This window comes from Aethina tumida, chromosome 1 (assembly GCF_024364675.1).
Source record: "Aethina tumida isolate Nest 87 chromosome 1, icAetTumi1.1, whole genome shotgun sequence".
In the NCBI taxonomy this organism is placed as follows: Eukaryota; Metazoa; Arthropoda; class Insecta; order Coleoptera; family Nitidulidae; genus Aethina; species Aethina tumida.
In genome coordinates, this window is record NC_065435.1 from 9,056,644 (window position 1) to 9,082,431 (window position 25,788).

Sequence of the window (25,788 nt, forward strand, 5' to 3'; positions counted from 1 at the left end):
TGAAAGAATAAAACTACTTACTGAATGGATCTTTAGCTGTAATCAATCCAGCAGTTTCAAGAGGTTCAGATTCACCCTCCTTGTTTACAGCCTTAACTCTGAATTTGTATTCATGTCCGGGGATAAGTCCGTCTACTTTCATTTCCGGTACGGAACCAGTAGTTTTGCCTACAGGTAACCAAATACCAGTCTCTGGGTCGAATTTCTCAACAACGTAATTTTCAATTGGTTCACCACCATCATCTTTAGGTCTTTTCCATTTAAGGGTGCATCCATCCTTGTGAATGTCAGATACTTCCAATGGACCTTCTGGTTGTCCTGGTTTAGCTAAAAATTAAAAAAAAAATATTATAATTTAGCTGGTTAATTAAATATCTAACTAATATAAACATTAATTAAAGTAAATATGTACTTACAAACAACAGTGATTTCAATTTCAGCGCTATCCTGACCGTACTTGTTGACGGCTTGGATTTTGTAAACTCCAGTGTCCTTTCTTTCGGGTTTGTCGTTGAAGAACTTGGAGTTGTATGGAATGTTATCAATACGCTTGTGTCCGGTGGGAATCAATGTCTTGCCTTCTTGGTACCATGTTACATCGGGAGCAGGCTCACCACTGACTTTAACGTCAATGTAAATTGGTTCGCCTTCCTTAACTGTAATGCTGTGGAGGTTACGACGATCGATCTTGGGAGCCACTGAAACGTTATCCGGTAAGTACAATCATTGACACTAAAATAATTCAGTAACTTACATTTTCTGGGTTTGGTAATAACCGATTTCGAAGCTTGGCTTGGTTCGCCGGGTCCTGCAGCATTAACAGCGCGTACTCTGAATTCGTACTCGACACCTTCGTCCAAGTTGTCGACTGTGCCTTTTGTTTCGTGTGGGCCAGTTTCTCCAGCCTTGATCCATTTAGGTGATCCTTTCTCCCTCTTTTCAATAACGTATCCGGTGATTGGAGATCCACCATCATTAGTTGGTGGAGTCCATCTAAGATCAACATGGTCCTTGTCCCAATCTGTTACTTCAGGTGTACCAGGCGCACCAGGTTCATCGAATGGATTCTTGGCGATGATGGTTTGTTCAGCTTCCAGTGGTTCGGATTCACCTTCAGCATTTACGGCGGAGACACGGAATTTGTACTCCTGTCCTGGTTCTAAGTTGTTGAGGTCAATTTTAGGTTCTTTGGAACGACCAGCTGGTACCCAACGGCCGGTGGCTGTGTCGAGTTTTTCAACTTGGTAGTAGTCCAATGGTACACCACCATCGTCCTGTGGTGGATTCCATTTCAGAGAACATCCCTCCTTGTGGACGTCACTGATCTTAAGTGGACCTTCAGGTTTACCTGGTTTGTCCAGTACCTTAATTTCAATGCTGGCTTCATCTTTTCCTGAAGTGTTTTCAGCTTTCAGTACGAGAGTACCAGTGTGTCCTCTTTGGGCAATTGGAATGACGAACTTGGTTCTGTAGTCCTCCAAATCTATATTAATATCGTCGCGGTTCTCAATGCGAGCTTTGTTGAGGAACCAACTCTTGGTCGGTGGTGGTTCACCAGAAACTTTAACGTCCAACCTAATGTGTTGACCGGCTTTAACAGTGATGTCTTTAAGGTTGGTTCTGTCAATCTTTGGTGGTACAAATCTGTCCTTGGCAATGATTGTGTCAGATGCAACAGAAGGTTTACTTTCACCTCCTTTGTTTACTGCTTTTACTCTGAACTGGTAGGGTTGTCCTTCTTGCAAATCGGGCACTCTAGCGTCAGTTTTGTTACCAGGTACTTCGCAAGCCTTTTGCCACTTGCCAGTAACTGGGTCTTTCTTTTCGATAATGTATTTTTCGACTGGTGCGCCACCGTCGTTTTTGGGTGGAGTCCATTTAAGGTCAGCGTGGTTCTTAGACCAGTCCTTGACTTCTGGTTTTCCGGGAGTGTCTGGTTCGGTGTAGGGATTCTTGGCTGTGGTTGGTACATCAGTCACCAAAGGTTCAGATTCACCTTCTGAGTTAACAGCCTTGACACGGAATTGATAGTCTTTTCCTTCAGTCAAGCCAGTGACATCGGCTTCAGGTGTTTTGGTTGTTGTGACTGGAACCCATCTTCCAGTTTCAACATCCATACGTTCAACAACGTATTCCTTGATTGGTTCGCCACCATCATCTTCAGGAGCTTCCCATTTGAGTTTGCATCCTTCAGCGGTGACGTCGGATACTTTAAGTGGACCCTTTGGTTTAGAAGGTTTGCTGATGACTTGGATTTCTACGTCAACGGTATCCACACCAGAGTCGTTTCTAGCTGTAACAGTGTACACACCAGTGTCACTACGTTGTACTTTTTGCAAAATGAAGGAAGTGTGATAGTCTTCATTTTCGATTTTGAGTCTATCAGTATTTCTGAGAGTTTGCTCTTTAAGAGTCCATGTCACAGTTGGGGCGGGTTCACCCTTCACATCAGCTTCAAGACGAAGCAATTGTCCAGTACGTAACACCTTCTTGGTCAGGTTCTTGCGATCAATCTTTGGTGCCACTGTAAAGAATACAAAAATAATTTACTGAAATTAAATATAAAATTAATCATGTCTTACAGAATCTTGGTTTAGCAATGACAGGTTTAGATGGATCACTAGGTTCGCTAGGACCAGCTTTATTAACCGCCACAATGCGGAACTCGTATTCGTGACCCTCTTCAACATTTTCAACTCTTCCAGTGTTTCTGTCCCCGGGAATGGTAGCAGCATCAACCCATCCACGACCAGCTTTGTCGTGCATTTGGATGATGTACTTCTCAATTGGTGCACCTCCGTCAGATTTGGGTGGCGCCCAGGCAAGTTCAACGAAGTCCTTGTCCCAGTCCTTAGGTTCTGGGCGGCCTGGTTTACTGGGCTCATCTGAAAGGTAAATATTTTTCATTGTTGTGTAACGTGAGGGTTAAAAGAGACTTACCGAATGGATTTTTGGCGATGATGGATTTTTCTGTCTCAAGTGGTTCAGATTCTCCTTCCTTATTGACGGCTCTGACCCTGAATTTGTAGGGTTTGCCTTCTTGCAAGCCAGTGATATTTGCTTCTGGCTCAGTGCTTCTTCCGCACGGTATCCATTGTCCGGAAAGTGGATCAAGCTTCTCAATTTCGTAGTGGTCAATAGGAGTACCACCATCGTCGTCTGGTTTCTTCCATTTAAGTTTGCATCCATGTTTGGTAACATCGGATACTTCGAGAGGTCCTTTTGGAGAACCTGGTTTGCCAAGAACGGAAATTTCAACATCAGCCGTGTCTTCACCGACCTCGTTCTTGGCAACGATGGTGTATTTGCCAGATTGTTCTCTGGTGGAACGGAGGACAAAGAATTTGGTATTGTAATCTACATTGTCGATACGAGTAATATCGTTTGATTCCAATTCTTTGCCATTGAAGAACCAAGTAACTTTCGGTGGAGGTTCACCAGCAATGTTCACATCCAAGCTGATAGAAAGTCCAGCCTTGATACTTTGTGGACCCAAGTTGGTTCTGTCGATAAGTGGTTTTACTAAAAAAAGAAATAAGTTTTGTCAAAAATAATCAAAAACAACCTTTAGCAAATAACATAAAACATAAAGGGGACACTTACAGAACCTGGCTTTGGCAGTGTGCCAGTTAGTTTGTTCAGAGGGCTCACTAGGACCGGCCTTGTTAACAGCGCGTACTCTAAATTTGTATTGGTTTCCTTCCTCGAGTTTTGGTACGGTGCCATTGCATTGAGGACCAACTTCGGCGACTTTGACGAATTGACCGCCGAATTTGTCCATGGCTTCAATAATATATCCAGTGATTGGTGCGCCACCATCGCGTACTGGAGGATCCCACTTAAGCTTAACGGAGTGTTCGTCCCAGTCCACGATCTCTGGAAGACCGGGTGGAGCTGATACGTCGTATGGATTCTTGGCGAGAATAGAACCATCGGATTCGAGTGGTTCAGATTCTCCTTCTTCATTCACGGCCTTGACTCTGAAGTTATACTTTTTGTTTGGTTCTAAACCGGTGATTTCGGCATCAGTTTTGTCTGCGTCTACGAAACCAGCTGGTACCCATCTGCCGGTGGTTGGATCTTGTTTTTCAATTGTGTAACCGGTGATTGGAAGGCCACCGTCGTCTTTAGGTTTGTTCCATTTAACTTTGCAACCTTCTTTGTGCACGTCACTAATTTCAAGTGGACCTTCAGGTTTGCCTGGTTTGTCCAAAATGATGACTTCAACTGGAGCTTCATCAAAGCCGGATTCGTTCTCGGCTCTGATGGTGTAAGTACCAGTGTCTTTTCTGGAGGTGTTTGAAAGTGTGAGTTTGGTGTTATAGTCCTCGTTTTCGATTTTGGTGTTGGGACCATTTTCCAAGGGTTTGTGAGCAAAGCTCCAAGTAATAGTCGGTGGGGGTTCACCCTTGACATCGACGTCGTATCTGACTATTTGACCAGCACGAACTTTAACAGTGTGCAGTTTGTCACGGTTAATAAGTGGACGCACTGAAATGAAAGGTAAACATTGAATATCCAGTAAAGTGGAAACTTCAACTTCCATGGATTAATGATATCTGTGTCCGTTCCAACTAGTCTTATCTTAAATTGACCTGTATAATCGTAAACAATACAGACACATATAGACAAATACATTGGGACGAAACACATAAAATGGACATCATTAACTTGGACAGAGTCATGCTATTATAATTATTTAACTTACTGTGTCTTGGTTTGGCAACATGTTGTCCAGTTGGTTCGGATGGTTCTCCAGGTCCAGCCTTGTTGATGGCTCGAACACGGAATTGGTAAGTGTTACCTTCTTTAAGTCCAGGAACGCGAGCATCACAGTCAGGACTGTCGGTAGTAAGAATTTCATCCCAAGTGGTTGAGAACTTCTCTTTCTTTTCAATGACGTATCCGGTAATTGGTGCGCCTCCGGTGCTCTTTGGTGCGGTCCATTTAAGGTCGACGCGATCGGAGTCCCAGTCGACAATTTCTGGTGTTCCAGGTTTGCCAGGAATGTCGTATGGGTTTTTGGCAAGGATGGAACCGTCAGTTTCCAAAGGTTCCGATTCACCTTCATCGTTAACGGCTTTAACTCTGAAGTCGTACTCGTGACCTTCTTGTAAGCCTTTCACGTCCATTTCAGTATCATTGCCGCTGGTTCTGCCAACTGGTACCCAGCGACCAGTTTGTTTGTCTAACTTTTCTACTACGTAACCAGTAATTGGTTTGCCACCATCGTCGTCTGGTTTCTGCCACTTGAGTTTGCATCCGCTCTTGGTGACGTCTGTGGCCTTGAGAGGACCTTTAGGCTTACCAGGAGATGCTGAAAAATATAATAAACACAGTTCATATATAGAGTTGTATTAAAAATCTCAATTAACTTACAGAGTACAGTGACTTCTACTTCTGCCTCATCTGAACCGTGTTCGTTTACAGCTTTAATTCTGTAAACACCAGTGTTCTTACGAACAGAGTTGGAAATGGTGATCTTGGTGTTGTAATCTACGTTGATGATTTCAATGTTGCCTTCAGATTTAACTTCAGTGTCGACGTGGAACCAGGTGATGGTCGGTGGTGGTTCACCTCTAACGTCCACATCGTATTTGATTTGCTTTCCAGCACGTACAGTAATTGGTTTAAGGTTGGTTCTGTCAATCCTAGGCTTAACTAAGGAAAAATTAAAGAGGAATTAATTTCGTAACTGTGTACAAAGTGATGCGAACACTTACGAGCTCTATGTTTGATGATTTGCATTTGAGATGCATCTGAAGGCTCGCCAGGACCAGCTTTGTTGACGGCAATGACGCGGAATTGATACTCTCCACGTTCTTTAAGGTCCTCGACGCGAGCTTCCAATTGATCTCCAGGTACTTCAGTAGCTTTCTCCCAATCGGGCTTAAATTTGTCTTTCTTTTCGATAATGTATTTTTCAATCGGTGCTCCACCATCACTCTTGGGTGGAGTCCATTTAAGGTTGACACCTTTGTTGTCGTAGTCGGTAATCTCTGGTGTGCCGGGCTTGCCAGCAGCATCTAAAATACACACGTTGCATAAATCTGTTTGGTATTTTGATTAAATTGATTGATTTACCGAATGGATCCTTAGCCAGAGTCGGTTTCTCAGAAACAAGTGGCTCAGAATCTCCTTCGTTGTTTACAGCTGTTACACGGAATTTGTATTCTGAACCAGGGACTAATCCGGTTACTTCGAATTCTCCCTTTCCATCTGGACCAATTTTGTCTCCAGGTACACGTCCAACACGTACCCATTTGCCAGTGGCAGTGTCCATTTTTTCGATTTCATATTCTTTGATTGGACTACCACCGTCGTCGTCTGGTTTCTTGAAGTGAACCTTCGCTTTGGTTGATGTTACATCGGTTACTTCCAGAGGTCCCTTTGGTGAACCTGGTTTGCTGAGAACGGTGAGCTCGACAGTTTCAGTGTCTTTACCGTTGACGTTCTCAGCAATGAGGGTGTATTTACCAGTGTCTTTACGCTCACAATTTGTGATTATGAATGTAGTGTGGTAGTCAACGTTTTCTATGTTGATACGTTCAGTGTTTGTCAAAGGAATGTTGTCCCTCCATACCCATTTAATGGTCGGTGGAGGTTCACCGCTGATGTCCACAGACCATTTGTGTGTACGACCAGCTTTAATTGTGACAGATTTAAATGTTTCCCTGTCAATACGTGGTTTCACTAAAATGGAATAAGTACAAGTTAGTTATGATGGATATTGTGGTTTTGGATGTAAGAGATATATACAATATCTGTATAACAAGGTAGAAACGTCACAATTCCAAAATATATACAATGAGACATATATAAAAACGTCACATACATGTAAAAGATGACACCTGTGAACAAACAAAGTCAAAAATCTAAGCCTCGTTACTTCAGTACATCTCATAATAATATTGCATGAGATGTAGCAGAAATACAATCAGCAAAGTTTCCTGACTGTTTGTAAAAAATACAGAAAAATTATATTAGTAATAAACTATTCTAATCTCAATCAAAAATGAATTAATTTCATACAGATCAAACAAAAAATTCTTACAGTTCCTATGTTTGCAGAGATGGTTATCGGTAGCTTCTGATGGAACACCAGGTCCTGCTTTATTATGAGCGCGTACGCGGAACTGATAAACCATGTTTTCTTTAAGACCTTCAACTTTTCCTGTGGGTTCGGGACCGTCAGTTTTAGCTACTTCGACCCAATCAGGTGAGAATTTGTCCTTCATTTCAATGGTGTAATGAGTAATGGGACGACCGCCATCATTCTCGGGCTTCTCCCATTTAAGCAAGGCACTCTTGTTGTCCCAGTCATCGATAATCGGTTTGCTGGGCGCACCGGGTTCATCGTAGGGATTCTTGGCGACGATAGCGTCGGTTGTTTCAAGAGGATCGGACTCTCCCTCCTTGTTCTTGGCACGTACTCTGAACTTGTACTTTTTCTTTGGTGTCAAGTTCTTGAAGGTGAAGTTGTTGTCTTCTGGTCCGACTTCGCCAGCTGGAATCCATCTACCAGTGTCCATGTCCATTTTTTCGAGGACGTATCCGGTAAGGTCGGTACCGCCCAAGTCTTCCGGTTTCTGCCACTTAATGGTGACGTGGTCGGCGCGAATTTCTTCGACCTTCATGGCGGTTGGTGGTGTAGGTTTGTCTAAGACAATTACATCACCAATACCTTCGCAGGTACCTGAGCTGTTGGTCAGGACCAATCTGTATTTGCCACTGTCGGCTCTGGTACATCTACGCACCGTAATGATGGTGTTTCTTTCATATCTGTCAATGGTGACTCTTTCTTCCAGGTCGGGTTTAATTTCTTTCTTGTCCAAGAACCATTGCACTTCTGGTTCTGGTTCACCGCCGTATTTGATGTCGTATTTGACAACTTGTCCTTTCTTGATGATAATACTTACTAAGTCATTACCAATAATGAAAGGCTTTACGAATCTGCACTTGGCAATAATTGGTTTGGTGGCATCGCTGGGTTCACCAGGTCCGGCTTTGTTGATAGCACGAACCCTGAATTCGTAGGTGGAGTTTTCCTTTAGTTTCGGGCAGGTTCCCTTAAGTTGGTCGGCGGGTACCTCAATACCTTTAACCCAGTCTTTAGCAAACTTTTCTTTGTACTCAATCACGTAACCAGTGATTGGAGCACCACCATCACTATCTGGAGGTTGCCAGGTGAGGTCGGCGTGATCTTTGTCCCAGTCCACAACCTGTACGTCCTTGGGTTTGCTTGGTTCATCTATAACAAAGAACATGTAACTGTTGTTGGTTTAATAGATTATATACGTACCCCAAGGATCTTTAGCCAACACTGGTTTACCAAACAGTGCAGCTTCGCTAGTACCAAGTTTGTTAACTGCTCTAATTCTAAATTTGTATTCTTTTTTAGGTGTGAGACCGTCAACTTTGAAAACAGTTGGCTCTCCAGCACTTACTTGGCCAACGTTGTCCCAGCCGGCTAGATAAAATGGAATGGTAAGTATTTTCAGTAAACATAGGAATTAAAGGTATAATTACTTCATTATTTTTTAATACTTTACCTTTAAGACTGAGATCTTGTCTTTCTACGACGTAGTGCATAATTGGAGAACCACCATCATCTTTTGGTGGCTTCCAAGATACCTTGCAGTTGGTTTGGAAGACTTCAGTGACATCGACGTCTTGTGGTGGGGTTGGCACATCTTGCATTGTGATGTTACAGTCTTTAACATCCTCACCTTGTCCGTTGGACAATTTAATTTGATAAGGTCCTGATTGTTCTCTAGATGGCTTCTTGATTTTGAATACCACCTTATCATCCTGAATTACCACATCTACGTCCTTGATAGGTAATACTTTACCGTCTTTGATAAGCTTAGCTTCCAATGGAGTTTGTCTAGTACCATCGACTATAAAGAAAACATATTAACTGTTTGTGTAATTTACAATTGCCAAACTTACTTTTGTATGGTACAATAAGAGAAATTGGTTTGCTGATTGGAGCAGCAAATGAATCAGGGAAGTCAATTTTGGGAACACTTTCACCCTTCTTAACAGAAATTTTACAAGCAGATTCAAGCTTTCCAGACACGCACTTAATTTCACCATCATCGGCCATGTCCAGCTTGTTGAAGATGAGTTGATGTTTGCCACCACCCAAGTTCTTGATCTCAATCCTGTCGGAAGGCTCAATTTTCTCTCCATTAAAGAACCACTCGGCAGGTGCGGTTTGATCCTGGAGCTCGATGTCCAGCACGAGCTTTTCGCGTTCCACTGCCGTGGTGTCTTTCAGTTTCTTGTTGAATCTGTTCAAGTAGTTCACCACCAATTCGGCCTCGGTCTTGTCGGCGTTGGTCTCGCACCTGTACATTCCGGCGTCCGTAACTTTGGCATCTTTGATCACCAGTTTACGTTTCCTTCCGTCTTTGCTTATGACCAGCCTCTTGTCGGCCTTGATCTCTTGGTCGCCCTTGAACCATTTCACGTCACCACCGGCGTCGTTCAGTTCGCAAACGAACGTGATGTTCTCTTTTTCTACGTGCTGCTGGTGTTTCAGCACCTTGACGAACTTGTAGGGGAATTCGACGATGGTTACTTTGGTGACCGTTTTGTCGGGTTGTTTCTCCAGTTTGCACATGTAGTCGCCTGCGTCGTCGAAGTCGGCGCTCTTGATGGTGAGGCGGCAGACGCCGTTGATGTCCTTGGAGATTTGGTAGTTGTCCGTTTCGACGATCTTTGTCTCGCCCTTGAACCAAGAGACGATGGCCAAGCTGCTGCTGACCGTACACTCCATCTGGAGTTCGTGTTTGGTGTAGCCGTCGTACTTCTTCTTCAGTGGTTTGGTGAAGGTGTAGGACGGGTCTGGTTCATCTACTGTGAGGAAGGCCGTACAGTGGACACCGCCAATTTCAATCGTGTATTTGCCTGTGTCCTCCACCTTGGGGTTCATGATGATGAGTTGGTAACTGTCGTTCTCGTTTTTGAATTTGTATTTGGCTCCTTGGAAGAGTTCCTGCAGCAATCAACTTGGTTAGGGCGTTAGGGTGCGAAGGGGGGGTTACTTACGTCTTTGCGGAACAGCCATTTGGGCTTGCAGTTGGGCTTGGAAAATCCAGCATCGAATACTACTTTCTTGTCTTTTCCTTCCTTCGCAAACTGGTCGACAAGGGGTTTCAAGAACGTTTCTTGTTTCTACAAAGATAAATCATTCGTTAAAATTTGACACACTTAAGTAATATCATATAACACATAGATATTTTAAAAAATGTAAAAATATATTACAAGTAGCCGCTGCTTTCAAAAATATATAAAAAAACTGTAAAAACATCAAAAAATATGTATAAAAAATGTGAGTATAAAAATATAAAAATTCAAAATAAACATCAATATGTACATATAGAAAAATATATTCCCATGATGCAGACAACATCTATAATGGAAGAGTCAGCGAGAGGTAATGTTAATTCTAAAGGATTCTAGTCAAGGAGGGTAACATTGTTGGGGTAACGTGCAAACAAGACAAAAACATGAAGTTTTGTCCATCCAACCTCCTTCCTCTCAAAGTGATGTAAAACGGGCCAATCTGGTATTAATTCAGCCAAAGAAGGCCGCCTTGAGGATGCAGGATTCTATAAAGAAAAAACTAAAGCTCAGGCCTAACCTAAACCTAATTGGATCAATAACCATTTAATCGATCACATACATACTGAAATAAAAATAGGCATGCTACAGTTAAAATGAAACTTTTGAATTCCTTTCAGAGATTTGTTTGGGATTTTAGCTGTAACATTTTTTTTTTAATAAAATAAGCAGTTCTAGTAAGGTGTATTAATGTCTTAACAATTATAAACTGGCTGAAAAAAACCTGATGAATATATTTAATTTGTTTTGGGTATACGGAAATGAACTCCTTTTTTATTTTCTTAAATAAATGACAAAGTTAGTGACATTATTATACAGTTCAGTGCTGATTTATTCAAATGTAAAATTGCCAACTTAGTAATCAGTGCCAAGTATAATTAAATACCTTAATTATAACTATTTTTATCCATTTTGCTTATAATTTTTGAGCTTTTGAGTCCACTTCAGGTATAAGTAATACGAATATCAATTAGTTTTTTCTGCTAGTTTAACCAAAATAAAAAAATAAATATTCATTAATGCTTGTTATGCGTCAAAAAAATTGAACTCGTCGAAAATTAAACAAATTAAAAAATCTTAAAAATTGATGGTGCCAACCTTAGTTTTTGGAGCATTTAATAGAGTAGGCCAATCATCAATAAGTTCTACGAGTGACGGTCGCCTTTGTATTAGGAATACATCCTAGAAGCAGTACAGTCTAAGGCACCAAGCTCGTAATTATATGTACAGCAAAGTTTCGCGTGAATATTTATTGGTAAAGTAAATAATAGACATACACCTTTATTAGTAGTAACAAACATCGAGATGTCAAAGAATGTTTTTGTATATTAAAATGGTTAGAACAACATAGAGATAAATACGAAGCACTACTTTTACTTTATCAATAAAACATCACTTGATTGTACGTCACATATAATGAATTACTTGAGCAACTTCAAAATCTTGACAAGGAGGAAGCCAAGCTTCAGCTATCACATCAATACATGACGTACATCTTAGAGAGAAGAGAACGAGGTGCAAGATTAAGAAAGAAGATGAAATTTAGTAACTACACTACCGTGAAACTAGAACATTAATACTACTTTAAAATTAAAGGTCAGTTAATGGGAGTAAAGAAGTGTGAGAGATCTAATTCTACATACATATAGAGATGCGTCCCCAAAACAAGCGAAAGCCACATAAAGTATTAGATATAAAAATGTAAAAAAAAGTAAATCACACCTAGATTTGTCGTAAAAAATACATATAATAACATGCCAAAGAAAAAACCTCTCTTTTCTTGAGCATAGGCCAATCCGGAACTATGTTGGCCAATGAAAATCTCACGGATTTACTCAGAAATTTCATTTCGGGGGGCTGCAGAAAGTTAATATTATATTATTCAGTTTGGCTATGTGTGGTCAGGTACAAGAAACACTTTTCTATGTGTAAGACTCCAACAAGTATTTCTTGAACCTGTTTGTGGTGTTGGAGTTCTAAAAATATTTTTTTTTTATGCGGTCAACTCTCCTACACGTACGTTGAATCACGTTTTAAAAAGATCTGAGTAATGAGTTGGAGTGATTTACTGCTCCAAAAATAAATGTAACGTTATAGTTTTTTTTTTTTTTTTGAGTGAAATTGTAAATAGTCTACGAAAATAAAGCTATTATGTAATTTTTTTCATCGTCGAAGCTCCCGTATTTTTAAATAATGTCCAAGTTTACGACTATAAATAATCTGAACGGCGTTAAATTTAGACGTCCACGGTATCTAATACCAGACCTCGGGTTAAAATACACTATTGACCAACATTTAAATGAGTACCTCAAGCCGTACGACACTACGTCCAGCCTGAGTCACTTAAATTTTGTTCCAGAGTGTGGGAATTAAAGAATTTAGTATAAGCATTGTCAAAATGTGACATAACAAGCAGTATTGAATGTGTGGTATACTTTATTGATGCCTTAAGTTCAATACCCAAGCATAAAGCAGTCTCATTTACACAGTACAAAAAAAAACAACGACACAGGACGACACAAGTTGCTCCTCGGCTGGCCAAAACACTGAAAAAATCCATGGAGACGTATCTTTATAATAAATTTCAAGGTTTTTTCTTTTCTTTAGAAAATCGGGTAGTGGATGTACAAGGCATTCCAAGTAACTAAAAAATAGCTAAAGTCATATCGTCAAGTTTATCTCCTTTAGAAGGCCTTGTAAGAAGCACAACTGCTTGCCCAAATTGACAATTGTACCAAAAGGACGGGGTAGATCTCAAAAATAACCAAATAGATCTACTAAAATGCATATCTTCCGTACCACAGGCGATATAAAAAGTCAAACACAAAGTTTGAATTCGTGTAGTCTTTTCTGGGGGAAAATAATGGTGAGGATCGGGGAGGGTGAGGGTATAGAAACGTGTGGTCCAACCTTTAACCAACTCCAATTAACGTTTCCTCGTTTCTCAGCCGGAATTTTTGAAACAACTTGTCCATCAATAATAACAACAATTTCTCCGTCTTCTTCATACCACCCTGTCATGCAGGTGAAATCTGATGGCTATAATTTACAAAAAATAAACACATGACCACAGTTTAAAAAATATTGCCAAGCCTTTCATTGAGGAGTTTAAAAAAAAAAACATATACCAATACAGCTTCGCAATTCTGAAATCTTCCAATACAACAACTAAAAGGGGTATTTTCGTTAATGGACACATTTTTTTCCAGTATGTCTATCAGGTAATAATACGAGTGTGACAATAGCAAACAAACGGAACAAATCTGACCTTTTCAACTTTCTTGAGTTGAGCCATCGGCTTCTCGACCTCCTTCAATTCACCCCAGTCTGGATCTTCCTTGTTCTTGTCCCAGGCGGCGTACTTCCTCTTCATCAACATGGATCTGAAGTCCACACCTCCGGAGCCTTTGCACACAAACATTACATGAGCATCGTGTAAATTTATTGAGGTGAATAAACTCACCAGCAACATACAGAGTCACCTCAGCTGAGTCTTCACCGTGGATGTTGGACACCACGATTCTGTATTGGCCTTCATCGTTGGGCTTACACTTGCGGATGCAAAGGGTGATGTAGTTGGTGTCGCCATCGGTGATGAACTTGAAACGACCACCTTCTATGATCTCGGTCATGCCCTTGTAGAACTTGAACTTCGGGGCTGGGTTACCCTCAACCCCCACAGTGATGTAGCCAGTTTTATCTTTAAAACAACACATTGGAGATTAGGCAAAGTCAATTACTCCCACTTAATGGTAGTAGATGCCTCATAAAGAAAGAGTTAGTACCATCATTTACAAGAGTAAAAATTAGAAGTTTATTATGAGGTGATCATTGAAATAAAGGGAGTTGTGAACTTCCATTTATATTTAGTATTAAGAAGACAATAAGGTATTGCCTCAATGTAAATAAATCTTAAGTCTTGATGTGCTCAGGTGCCCATTAAAATAATACAAGGTCACATCCAAAAATAACTGCAACAAATAGTATACAGTATTGGAGCAAGTCTTAATCCAATTTTAGAAAAGCCGAGCATTAACAAAAACACGCATGTTTAATTATCTCGACCGCACGTGAATCATGTGAGTCATTGTTGGCAAAACTATGAAAGTATGCAATTGAGAAATGGGTTATTTCGTAATCGGGTCCAGGATCGAAGAACCCACCTTCAGTGGCTGAATAGCTTTCTTGGACGTCGGTGATTTGTGGCGGTGAGCCATCGGGACCGGATGGTTTGAGTGGAGTCGACGGTTTGTTGATGAGGTCTTCCATTTCTGCCAGACTTGGCCTTCTGACGTCTGAACTTGGACGGCGACGCTATATAATTTATTTAGTTAGCATTCATACTATTATTTTACAAAGATGTGTGCTTTGGTTTCAGTATTTGTTGTTTCAATTCATAACTTGGTCTATGGGGTACGGAACTACTCGTAGTGGGTAGTACCAGCATAACATTAATGGATTGAATGAGTTGATAGACCAAATTTTGACTTAGATGCTTGTAGGTTAGTGTTGGTCAGTGAGTAATGTTGAACATGATGTTTAGAACATAGCAAAAAACGCAGAGCTGTTATTTAGAGCTTCGTAGCTTTCAGCGTTAATTCTATTCTAGCGAGTAATTACACTAAACAGTATACAATAATTGTTGCTTCTATGCAACCTTCTCTTGTATTGTATTGTATTATTAACACATTACATAGCAACACTAAACTAATAAAACTATGCAAAATACATTTGCCACTTGAGAGATAGTAATATCAGGATAATTTCAAACTTTAATTGGTACCGCTTTTGAAATTGTTTTTTGAATGCGTTCCAAATCAAATTTAATTGAATTTTGTATGCATTTATCATGAATTTTATCTTTGAACGGGTTGTCAACAGCTTCAATGACATTGCTGTGATAAATTATATTTTCTTCCTTTGAATCAAGATTGCGGGTATTTCTGGTAATCCACAGATTAAATTTTGGGTAACCAAAATAAAAACGGACTTTTGGAATGTTTTAAAGTTGAAATAGTTGATCTAATTTCTCTCAATTGAATTTTGTAACAGACGTAATAGTACTGAAATCACAAATTCATCACAGCAGTGCAGTACTCTGATATTACAGTTCATCTTCGGAAATAACATTCAGCTAAAAAGGTTTTAACATAAATTGTAAAGGGGGAATTATCACATTATATTAGATACTCTTCTACACTATACATAAAAATTATTAACACGTTGATGAGGAAACCGACACGAAAGATCAGTCACAAGTTTTTATTGACTCTATTCTATTCCGATGGATCTAAAAACGTTAGACACAGACATAGAGATAAAATAAATTTTCTATTTTTTGTTTTCTAATCTATCTACCCGCGCTAACCTGTTTATCGGAAGAATCCAATTCCCCAGGACGTTTACCCTTTAGCTTTAAATAAAAAAAGGAAATAATATACAAAATAAAAACAAAAGCAAAATTAAAGTCAACCAAAAAAACATTCTGTTAAATTTGGTACGAATTTATACCAAGGTCAGTTTTGTGTTCTTGAACACAAATCTCACCTTTGGATCTAGCACCTCTCCCGGACGTAATTTTCCTCCCTGTAGGCATAATATTCAGTTTAAGGTACTGATTTTCAACTATCTCGTCATTCAGTTTGTCAATATTCAGCCAATTGGCAACGGGGACAATATCAACTCTTAGCTGTGACTTAGATGGGGATGTCCTCATTGCAAATTGGAAAAATACAGATTTAACATAGTGTAATATTACTCGGACCTCAGCGTACATAGACATTGTGATGGCTGCATCTAGCTGGTGCTGTCAAATCCTCAATTCATGCAGATTCGGACATTGGACAAGTTTGTTGAGTAAATAAATAAGCTGCACTTATTTATTTTGTTATAGAACCCACCACCAAAGCAAAAAACAAAACTGGTACTTTAAAACATGTAAAAAAGTTGGAGGTGGTGGGTTCTACAAAAAAATCAATACAACAAAAGCAAATTATATTATGATATTATTTTCCAGCTGAAATGTGAATAATAATTTAGACGATGCCAGGCGTAGAATGATGATTACAGGACAGGTTACCTTTTTATCGTCCAAAACTTCCCCGGGGCGCAGTTTCCTATGATCCTATAAAAGTTAGGTGACGTGAACAAATAATAAACAAATTGGACTGACACCAAGTTCCAACCGGGACAAGCTAAACAAATGAATAACAATTATCTTAACCGACATTCCACATACCTCATCAGTTATGATAATGCTGGCCCTACGTCCCATAGCCTCCGGAGGGATCAAGGAGCCGCGACGGCTCGTTGGACCGGAGCCCGGTTCCAAGGACTTCTTCCTCGGTTCGGGGGTCTTTTCCTTTTCGATCACCAACTTGGGTGCCTCGGGCGTTTTGATTTGCGGCAGTGCGGGTTTCTCTGGCGCTTCGACTTTCGGATAGTCCTAAAGTAACATTTCATCCGTTGCACTAAGTACTGTTACACACGAACGCAAGCTGAATATGCACTGAACGCTAGCCAGATTTTAAGCAAAGAATGTTTTATATAGGTATAAATACCCATTTATTAGATCGATAGATATATCTTATAGATTGCCAAGAATATGCATTGGTGCAATTAAAGCAGGTATTTGTGGCGCTCATTACCTTGCTCAACTTCGTCTTTTCTCTTCCACCATATTCTGGCGGAGCGTTTGGTTCGTATTTCTCGAGCACCGGCCTTTCGTAGTCGGGAATGTTCTCCCATTCATTGTAATCGGCCTTCTCGGCCTTCTTGCCGGCCTTTGTCACTCCCTTTTTCTCTTTGTCTACCTCAGTTTTCTAATAAAAAAATCATTTGCTAAATATCACAGTAAAAGCTAAAGCAAGTTTCAGTTGGCCAGAAACATAGTAAAGAAAGGAAACAAGTAGAGTTAGTGAAAAATATATATAGATTATAGAAGTAGATTATTCACAAGAGAAACAAGTACAAGTGCAAATAGTAAGAGAAAGAAAGAAGGAAAGAAAGAAATATAGATGAAGAAGTAGAAAGAAGAAAGATAGTTGCTCTCTCTGGGGTGTTACCTTCAACTCAACCTCAAGCTTAGCTTGTTCAGCTTGTTTCGCCTCTTTTGTAACCGGTTTCAATTGAATATTGAAAATATTTTCGGATTTAACTTCTTGTTTTGGAGGGATACGTTTCTTAACTTTTGCTTCTTCCTATTATTACATAGCATACGTTTATAATAGCCTAACTTACAGATGTATAAAATAAGATTAATTAAAAAATATTCTTACCTTAAGTTCCACTTTCTCGTTGGACTTCAGTTCAACCTAATTGAATCCACAACGAAGGAATACATGAAAAAGACAAGTGATTAGACAAGGCACAAAATTGAGTGAAATCTAACATCTTATCTCAGTACTAACACTAATTCTGGACAAAGTTAACCACAAATTCTTAAAATGACAACATGGATTAAGGAATTGAGGAATGAGGTTAATTACTAAGTTAGAATATGTGATGTCTTTCCATATTGGTAAGTTACCTTTTTCAATTGAGGTGAAGTGAATTTCTTTTCCTCAGGTACAATGAGTTCTGGAGTTTTAAGACCTGGTTTGGGAGTTTCCAGCTTTTTGGGTTGTTCTACCCCGAGTGTCTTAGTCTCGGCTGGTTTGGGTTCCTCTTTTTTAAGTGTGCTTTCTGGTACCTTTGATAAAGGTTCTTTAGAAACAGGTTTAGATGCGGGCGTGGGTGAGGATTCTTTGGATGCCGGTTTCGAAAGTGTTTTGGGTGTGGTTGCTGGTGAGGGTTCTTTTGACACCGGTTTGCTTGTGAGTTTGGATGCGGGAGCTGGTGAGGGCTCTTTGGATGCAGGTGTCGAACCCAATGTCTTTGTTGTTGGTTTGCTTTCGGGTGCTTTTGGTTCTGGTTTGGCAGGTGTCTTAAGTGATGTTTTTGTTTCTGTTTTCTCTGTTACCTTGCTCTCGACCTTTTTCGCGGGTTCTTTAGGAGCAAGGCCAGATGGTTTTTTGGACTCAAATGCTTCCTCAATGTTATTTGTAGGAGTTGTTGGTGTTTTCTAGTGTTTAGATACAAATGATAATTAGCCACAAACATATAATGGGACAATTATTTGTACGAAATGTATACTTACCACCTCAGGAGTTGATTCCAATTTCTTGGTAGTGACGACCTACGACAAACATTAAAATATTTTTGTGTTCCGTTGAAAATTATAGAGAGCGCATTGATAGCAAGTTTTCAAGAAGCCAAATAGTACCTTCTTTTTCTTGTCTTCAGTTACAGAAGAGCGCCTAGACTCAGATTTAGATTCTTCTTCTTTAGAAACAGAAGATCTACGACTGGCAGTCTTAGTTTCACCATCTTGTACAATCTTTTCTTCAGTTTTAACCACAGAACTTCTGCGTGACTCTGTCTTTGTTTCAGTCTATTTCAAAAGGTGTTGATTAAACTTTATGAAGAACCTTATTCATAAAAGTGCTTACCTTTGACACGGAAGTACGTCTCTCAGCTTTCTTTTCAGCAACTTTAGTCTCCTACACAAAACATATTAACGACATAAATAAGAGACATACACTGACGAATACAATTACTAACCTCTTTCTTTTCGACCTTCTTTCCAACATCATTGACTTTCTTCTCTTCTTCCTTCTACATTTTTATACAATAATTAATATACAAAACGTTATACAAGAAAATGATGAAAATTATATAAACAAATATATTGTGGTTACCTTTTTCTCTTCGATCTTAGCCTTGATTTCGATTTTTTCTTCTTCCTTCTTCTTCTCCACCTTCTTTTCTTCCTTCTTCTCTTCTTTCTTTTCCTCCTAAAATGGAAATATTATTAACATTTTATCAATACACTAACTTCTAAGAGTAATAGATAAATCAGTTTGCAGCCGTTGATGCAAAAGAAGCAGTCGAAGACCTTTAGTAATAAAGTGTGTTTGTGTTAATGTAGAAAAATAGCAAATTTCCATTAATGTGACGAAAAAGATGTTAATATAAAAGTGATAATCCTGAAGTACAGAATTTTGTAAAGTAAAGAAGAAAATAGCCGTAAATGTTAGTGTAATTTTGAAAATAGTCCTGAAATCCAGTTTATTATGTTGCGAAGAAAAAGAAATTTATCGTGACCATATTAGTGTAAAAGTGAAAACCATTCTGAAGTACAAAATTTGGTATTGAGTCGGTGTTAGTGTAAAAACTTGAAAACCCATTACGAAGATATCGGTAAAAGTGTGGTTGTGTTAGTGTACCTGAATAGAAATACTTTCTTCACTGCTACTTTCTACACTCTCAGCTTCAGATTCTTCCTCAGTCTCCTCTTTATCCTTTTCAATAAATTGAACCATTGAATATCACATGTAAATTATATGCAATAAAAACTTTGTGCTTACCTCTTCATCTTCTTGCTTGACGGTCAACACTGCAGATGTCTCGTCTTCGCCAAATTCATTCTTGGCAACGACCCTGTAGGTCGAAGAGTGTGTGGTCTTGGTCTTGATGATGCGTAAATGTGTGGTGGTTCCGTCGAAGGTAATTTTGAACTCGCTGGAATCCTTGATGACGGTACTGCCCTTGTACCAAGTGATGACGACTGTTTTGTCTTCCATTCTCAACGAGGAGATGAAATCAGCAGTTTGTCCTTCGACAATGGTCTGAAAAACGAAGCGTTAAGTCAAATGAAGGACGAACGAAAATTTATAAATTACGTACCACGTTGGTTAACTTGGTGAGTTTCGGTTTCTCGCCCTTGGGCTTCTCATCTGGCGGTAGCTCAGTGACTTCGACTTGCTGGGAGGTTGCCTCGCCCTTTTCGTTCTTCGCAACCAGCTTATACATACCTTTGTCGACTTTGCTAACGTCGTTGATTTCAAGTTTGATAGCGAATTCGCCCTGTAATATTTAAAGTGTTAGGGTGCGGTCGAGAACGGGGTGTTGGGGGGTCTTACATCTTTGACTTGATCAACGTGCACCGAGTGACGGGCGTCCTCTTTGACCGCCTCGGCTTCCTTGAACCAGGTGCAATCGGGGGCGAATTTGCTGAGCACTTTGCACTCGATAATGACCGTCTTCTTTTTAATGATTTTAATGACTTTGGGCTTTTCCTTAATCACGGGGATAATTTCGATATTGAGGGTGAGATTGGCGTTAAGTTCCCCGAGGGTGTTTTTGATGTTGCATTTGTACAGGCCGGAATCTTCGGTTCCGGGGTCTTTGAGTTCGAGTTTGATGAGGTAAACGTCTTCCTCGACTTTCTCGAAGGTCATTTTGTTTTTGCTGGATTCGGTGACTTGTTTACCTTCGCGGTACCAAATAATGGTGGGTTTGGGGTTAGCGCGGACTTTACATTCCATAATGACAAGCTTTCCTCCTTGATGGGACGTGATACGTGGCTTTTCGACAAAAGTTGGTCCGTCTCCTTCGGGTTCCGGTTCAGCTTCAATATTGAGATTAAGATTGGCGTTACTTTCGCCGAATTCGTTTTTGACATGGCACCTGTAGGTACCACCGTCGGGTCCGGAGGGATCCTGAAATAATGAGAACGTTGTTGGGGGGTTGAATTAATGGGGTAGAGAAGAGTAGGTACCTTAATTTCGAGGAATAATTCGTATATATCTTCTTCGACATCAACGACATTAATTTTAATTTTAGATGACTCTTTAACAACTGTGGTTCCACGGAACCACGTAACGTCTGGCTTGGGTTTCGCTTTACATTTGCATTTCATAGTAATTAAGGTCCCGCTTTCATTGGGGATAATTTTAGGTTTCTCGATGAAAGAGGGCGCAAAACCGGCAGCATTGTCCCCACCTGTAACACGAATAAGTTACCGATATGCTAGAGACAGGCTTTAGATGAAAGGCCATGCTCATGCAAAAATGACAATACAATACACGACACAGGTCGAAGAGATAGAGTTGGTTTCGGGCGACACTGGAACAAATTGGAAATGAGTATCGGAATTGAGACGTTTCACAGACATAAACATTAGATACAGATACTGGATACATTCTACGGTTTGGTTTTCGACGCGGCATACCTTGGAAGTTAAGCGCTATATTTGCATTACTTTCGCCATAAATATTAAACGCGTTACATCTATAGTTCCCGCCATCATTGCGGGTAGGATTGGCTATTTCTAAAGTCAGAAGATATGTATCTTTGGTCATAGTCTTCCTAAGCATTCGTACACGAGTGCTGTCTGCGATATTTTTTTCACCCTGGTACCATGTGATATCGGGGTCCGGATTAGCTTCGAGCAGACATTCCATAATAAGAACGTCGCCCTCTTGCCTGATCGTTGGCTTCTTCGGGAAGCGGGGTGCCTTCCCCTCCGGAATTCTGTGAAACATATTTTACTTAGGTATGGTGGTCTAAGTGGGTAACCAAAAGCCAAGTCTTACTTGGGTCGTTCGGCACTTTCGAAATTTAAGTTGATCGTTGCTATGCCTTCTCCGTACTTATTCCTAGCAATAGCACGGTACTCTCCGCGATCACTCGCTTTTACATTGGATATCTCCAATCGAGCCAAGTAGTAGAGTATCTGGTCCACTTCCATCGATATTGTGTAGCGGCTATTCAGCGTGATCTCCTCTTTGCCATGGAACCTAGATCAATTCGAGCGTGAGGGCTAAAAGGGGTTGTGAGGGTGTGCATACGTACCATTGGATCTCTGGTTTCGGGTCCCCCACGCAACGGCATTCGAAGATGATCTTGCCGCCATCTTCAGTCTGTCGGATAACAGGGCGCTCAGTAAATGTTGGTTTGATGCCTTCCTCGGGCACGGGTGCTTCATCGCCTAGTGCAGAAACTGTCCTAAACTGGCTATCATGACACAGGACAGCCAGCAACACTCGCGCAACTTACAATGCTCACCGAAAAAGATAAAGCTCAGCTTTTAATCATTACGGCTCGCTTAACAGTGTTTGTTATTTAAGTGATTTGTTTGTATCTAAATCTATCTTAATCAGTCAGTTAACAGTTGTGTAGTAACAAGTACAACTCTGAAATACAATAGTGTCACATTTTGCAAGAACATGGCCTTTCAAAACTAAATGTTACAAAAGTGTTCATGGTGAGGGGGCGGGCGTGATAATCACGGTTCCGTTCTGCCTAAAACTGAAATACATTTATTTCAGCCACAGCACAACACACCTAGGCCAAAACAACCAATCAATTGATCGACGAACCGATCTCGTTGTCTGATCTTACTTTCCAGGGACTCAATCTCAAACTCGAGACTCGTTTCGATTCTCTCTCTCTCTCTCTGTCTCTCTCTGCTACGGATGACAAACGGCTTAACGGCTTGGGGGGTCTTTAGCTCAACAGTATGCTACGCTTTGGATTGGATTGCTTTGCTTTGGTTTGCTTGGCTTTGCTCTGGTTCTATATCGTATCTATTCTAAGCTTTAAATCACACAAAAAGTTTTCGGAATTTCAATGTACACTGATTAGAAATGGAAATGTTAAAAAACTGCAAATTAAAAGCTGAGCTGAGATTAAGCGACGGTTAGTCCATTGTAGTGTGCACGAGTGCTGACTTACTTGTCCCTAACAGCTGCTGGTGTTGCTTATTGGAGTTTTACAGGGGGAGGCTCAATTATGCTATACTCTAACTGGAGTATTTGGATGTGTTTTAGACATTAAGTGTAGCAGTGCGACTCTTTATTATTATTATTATTATCATCATTACTAACTGACGTCATGATCTACATAGGTAACAAGTACATAGGTATATAGTAGTAGTTCGGTTCATGTTTGTGTCTATTATAGTGTCTATCTATCTTAGACTATATCTGTATTACATGCTTGCCTGCTGTGTCAACTTAGGGGCTGAAAACACTTCCTTGCACTTGCTCTTCAACTCTTACAATGACGCCATTATTAAGCATCGCCAACTCAAGCCTCTCCTCTAGGTTAAAAACGTGTTAAAACAAGTGATCAGCATCTCGGCTATTGCTGGCTGCCATTAGATGTTAGCTCTTCACAATCAACCTATTACAACACATTTACACACAAAGCAACAATCACAACAAAAATCAAATACCACGGTCCACTTACTGTCAAAGTTAAGACTGATGGTTGCATTACTCTCTCCCAACTCGTTCTTTGCAGTCACCTTATATTTGCCAGCATCCTCAACCGTGACATTTTCTATTTCAAGTGTTGCAAAGTACGAGTGGCCATCTTTTTCTATCCTCAACTGAAATTCAATTTCGTTTACTTAGTTAGTGCGTCAAGCAAAACCTTTTTTTTTTTAAACATGCAGCACTCAAACATTTTTGGTACTTCAACTCAATGCTGGCTCATTCTTCTCAGTTAATTCGTTATTAAATAAAATTGTGTAAAAGTGAAATATAACGAAATTGGTATTATTTTTAGAGTTTAAAACAGTTGGACGTATTCCACGTTATAAACTAGAACAACATTTAAGTCTCACGGTTTTCAAACAGGCGCGAGAATTTGTGTCATTCTTAAAATAGGTTGCGAAAGTATTCACGTAATTTTAGATTTTCTTTACATAATTAAAACTTTTTTTGTGAGACAGCGAATTTTTCCAATTTGTATGGTTTAAGTAATAATCTGCAATATGCAAAGCAAAGCTGATGATGATTATTGAGGTTTCATACAGAAAAATATGAAGGTGTAGTTGTTGAAGCTGAATATCTGGTCCAGCTGAGCAATATTGAGTTGAAGAACTTGCTACTTTACAAAATTGAAAGGTGGCCTCGTAAATTAGTCGTCTTGTCAACCTTAAAGTTTTGTAGAGTAAAAGTTTTCAGCAAAACCTCAAAATGTATGGCAAGTCAGCTAATAAAACTTTTTAATTAATCAATGAGCTATTTCGTAGTCGTCGGCTTTTTGGACAAGTTCCAAGATATTCGTTGCATCATGACCTTCGTAAATTTCAGAAATATAACTAACTATTACAATATTGAGTATAACAGGTCTTCTTCCATTCGGTTTGAAATTTCATTGACCTATATTTTATTGCTCCTTTGTTTACACTTTACGTGGGGGGGTTCAAAATTCTTGAACTGGTCGCGGTGTTTACGCTGCCACGTGGTCGTAACAAATAAACAACGGCGATTTTTGTTAAGGCAAAACCAAATCCACTGCCCAGTGATTATTTTAGTGGATTTTGATTTTTGATTTCTAGAGTTCCAAAACAGCAGGTGTCACATATGGCAGATTCAGAAATAGATCTCGGATGATGCCAACAGTAAAGCACTTAAACTAATTACAAAAATAGATACATGAATTATAATATATCAGCTTAAGAGAATTTGTGCCATGTTCTTTAACATGCATGGAACAATTGGAACTCAAGAGTCGCACACGTCAAAATGGTGGAACGATTGATTACCTTGTGGCGTGGTGACTCCTTGACAGGTTTGGTATTGTGGAACCAATTGACGACAGGACGTGGATCTGCCTGTATTCGACATTCAAAGAGGAGTCGTTTGCCGTCTTCTTCTTGTCTAATCGCTGGTTTCTTAGCGAAAGTTGGTGCGAGACCGTCGATTTGTCTGGGAATCAATCAGAAATCAGAAATGAGTTGCCGCATTGTTTTGATTGGGTTTGGGTTGATTAGTAATGGAAACATGACCCGTGACGTAGGTAGTACGCTTCCAAAAAAGATGAGTAATTGTGTGTAAAGAAATGTTGGCAAAATATCACGGTTGTGTGATTAGTAAGTGCAATAACGAATCAGGGTGTATTTTTAGTACTCACTTTTCTTTCGGTTCGTCCATAGCTGAAAAAAATAATCCCCATAAATAACTGCACGGATTTGGACTTAGAGATTTGTTGGTGGCCAAATGAAATGGTACTTACGGCTGAAGTTGAGATTGATGGAAGCAGCAACTTCTCCCATTTTGTTCTTCGCTTTGACCTTATACAGGCCAGCGTCAGTTTCGACGACATCATCTAACTCAAGAACAACCAAGAACTTGTTAGTGCCAATGGATTGGATTTTGAACACTGTTCTTGCATCTTCGGACAAAAGTGTGTCGCTGCGAAACCATTCTATGTCCGGTTTCGGTGAAGAAAGTAACTGGCATTCGAAAATAAGTTTGTTACCGTCATCTTCTTGCCTGAGTTGCGGCTTTTGAGTGAAGCTGGGAGCGAAATCCTCCGCCACTCCCATGCCTTTATGTTTATTTTATCCCGATAATCCTGACATTAACCCGGCCCTAAAATTCCAAATAATATTTGAGTAAGTGGGACATTTTTTTGTTTTTTTTTTTTTTTAATTGTTGTGCTAGTGTGTGACCGCCAATCAAAAATCTCCACAGACACGAATGATTTAAATTCACTGAATATTGAGTTATCCTCAAGAATGTTTTGCACTGCACCTGGCGAATCACACAAACACAGTGGAAGCCTTCACTCTAGAACTTACTTCTTGTAAGGGGTGTGAAGCTTTTTGAAAATGCTTTCACTTCACTTCACAACACACACTGTACGGTTCGCGTTTTATGATTTCGTCCCGTCGTCTACGCGTCGAGTCGTTCGTCTATTCTAGAGGTTGCTCTGTGGCCTCCAAAGCACTGACTAAATGTGCTTAATGTGTTCTTCAATCTAAACCAGAACATGACGTTTATCCCCGCCCATGGAGCTCCCCTCTCCAAATACCGAACT

The 25,788-nt window shown here is 40.0% G+C and overlaps 1 protein-coding gene across 2 annotated transcripts in view; it reads right to left on the bottom strand.

The window, feature by feature from the left end:
- Nucleotides 1-25,701, bottom strand: part of LOC109596340 (twitchin) — a 40,470-nt gene extending 14,769 nt beyond the window's left edge. The window contains exons 1-39 of one of the 2 annotated variants that reach the window (XM_049965830.1): nucleotides 25,550-25,701; nucleotides 24,982-25,340; nucleotides 24,880-24,901; nucleotides 24,512-24,674; nucleotides 23,206-23,347; nucleotides 20,732-20,955; nucleotides 20,094-20,672; nucleotides 19,858-20,037; nucleotides 19,539-19,799; nucleotides 19,398-19,472; nucleotides 18,870-18,965; nucleotides 18,733-18,786; nucleotides 18,621-18,671; nucleotides 18,395-18,562; nucleotides 18,269-18,307; nucleotides 17,660-18,193; nucleotides 17,409-17,444; nucleotides 17,196-17,330; nucleotides 16,779-16,952; nucleotides 16,370-16,576; nucleotides 16,211-16,255; nucleotides 14,295-14,445; nucleotides 13,595-13,831; nucleotides 13,400-13,536; nucleotides 10,057-10,182; nucleotides 8,953-10,003; nucleotides 8,553-8,900; nucleotides 8,303-8,470; nucleotides 7,055-8,251; nucleotides 6,085-6,693; nucleotides 5,724-6,026; nucleotides 5,380-5,661; nucleotides 4,709-5,317; nucleotides 3,604-4,491; nucleotides 2,941-3,522; nucleotides 2,583-2,885; nucleotides 755-2,524; nucleotides 417-698; nucleotides 22-327 (exon numbers count right to left, since the gene is read on the bottom strand). In XM_049965830.1, coding sequence (XP_049821787.1) covers nucleotides 22-327; nucleotides 417-698; nucleotides 755-2,524; nucleotides 2,583-2,885; nucleotides 2,941-3,522; nucleotides 3,604-4,491; nucleotides 4,709-5,317; nucleotides 5,380-5,661; nucleotides 5,724-6,026; nucleotides 6,085-6,693; nucleotides 7,055-8,251; nucleotides 8,303-8,470; nucleotides 8,553-8,900; nucleotides 8,953-10,003; nucleotides 10,057-10,182; nucleotides 13,400-13,536; nucleotides 13,595-13,831; nucleotides 14,295-14,445; nucleotides 16,211-16,255; nucleotides 16,370-16,576; nucleotides 16,779-16,952; nucleotides 17,196-17,330; nucleotides 17,409-17,444; nucleotides 17,660-18,193; nucleotides 18,269-18,307; nucleotides 18,395-18,562; nucleotides 18,621-18,671; nucleotides 18,733-18,786; nucleotides 18,870-18,965; nucleotides 19,398-19,472; nucleotides 19,539-19,799; nucleotides 19,858-20,037; nucleotides 20,094-20,672; nucleotides 20,732-20,955; nucleotides 23,206-23,347; nucleotides 24,512-24,674; nucleotides 24,880-24,901; nucleotides 24,982-25,294 — 12,847 coding nt within the window. In that variant the 5' untranslated portion in view covers nucleotides 25,295-25,340; nucleotides 25,550-25,701. The remainder of the gene's footprint in view (nucleotides 1-21; nucleotides 328-416; nucleotides 699-754; nucleotides 2,525-2,582; nucleotides 2,886-2,940; nucleotides 3,523-3,603; nucleotides 4,492-4,708; nucleotides 5,318-5,379; nucleotides 5,662-5,723; nucleotides 6,027-6,084; nucleotides 6,694-7,054; nucleotides 8,252-8,302; nucleotides 8,471-8,552; nucleotides 8,901-8,952; nucleotides 10,004-10,056; nucleotides 10,183-13,399; nucleotides 13,537-13,594; nucleotides 13,832-14,294; nucleotides 14,446-16,210; nucleotides 16,256-16,369; nucleotides 16,577-16,778; nucleotides 16,953-17,195; nucleotides 17,331-17,408; nucleotides 17,445-17,659; nucleotides 18,194-18,268; nucleotides 18,308-18,394; nucleotides 18,563-18,620; nucleotides 18,672-18,732; nucleotides 18,787-18,869; nucleotides 18,966-19,397; nucleotides 19,473-19,538; nucleotides 19,800-19,857; nucleotides 20,038-20,093; nucleotides 20,673-20,731; nucleotides 20,956-23,205; nucleotides 23,348-24,511; nucleotides 24,675-24,879; nucleotides 24,902-24,981; nucleotides 25,341-25,549) is intronic. The other variant, XM_049965836.1, reaches the window with a different exon arrangement.
- Between the last annotated feature and the right edge of the window lie 87 nt (nucleotides 25,702-25,788).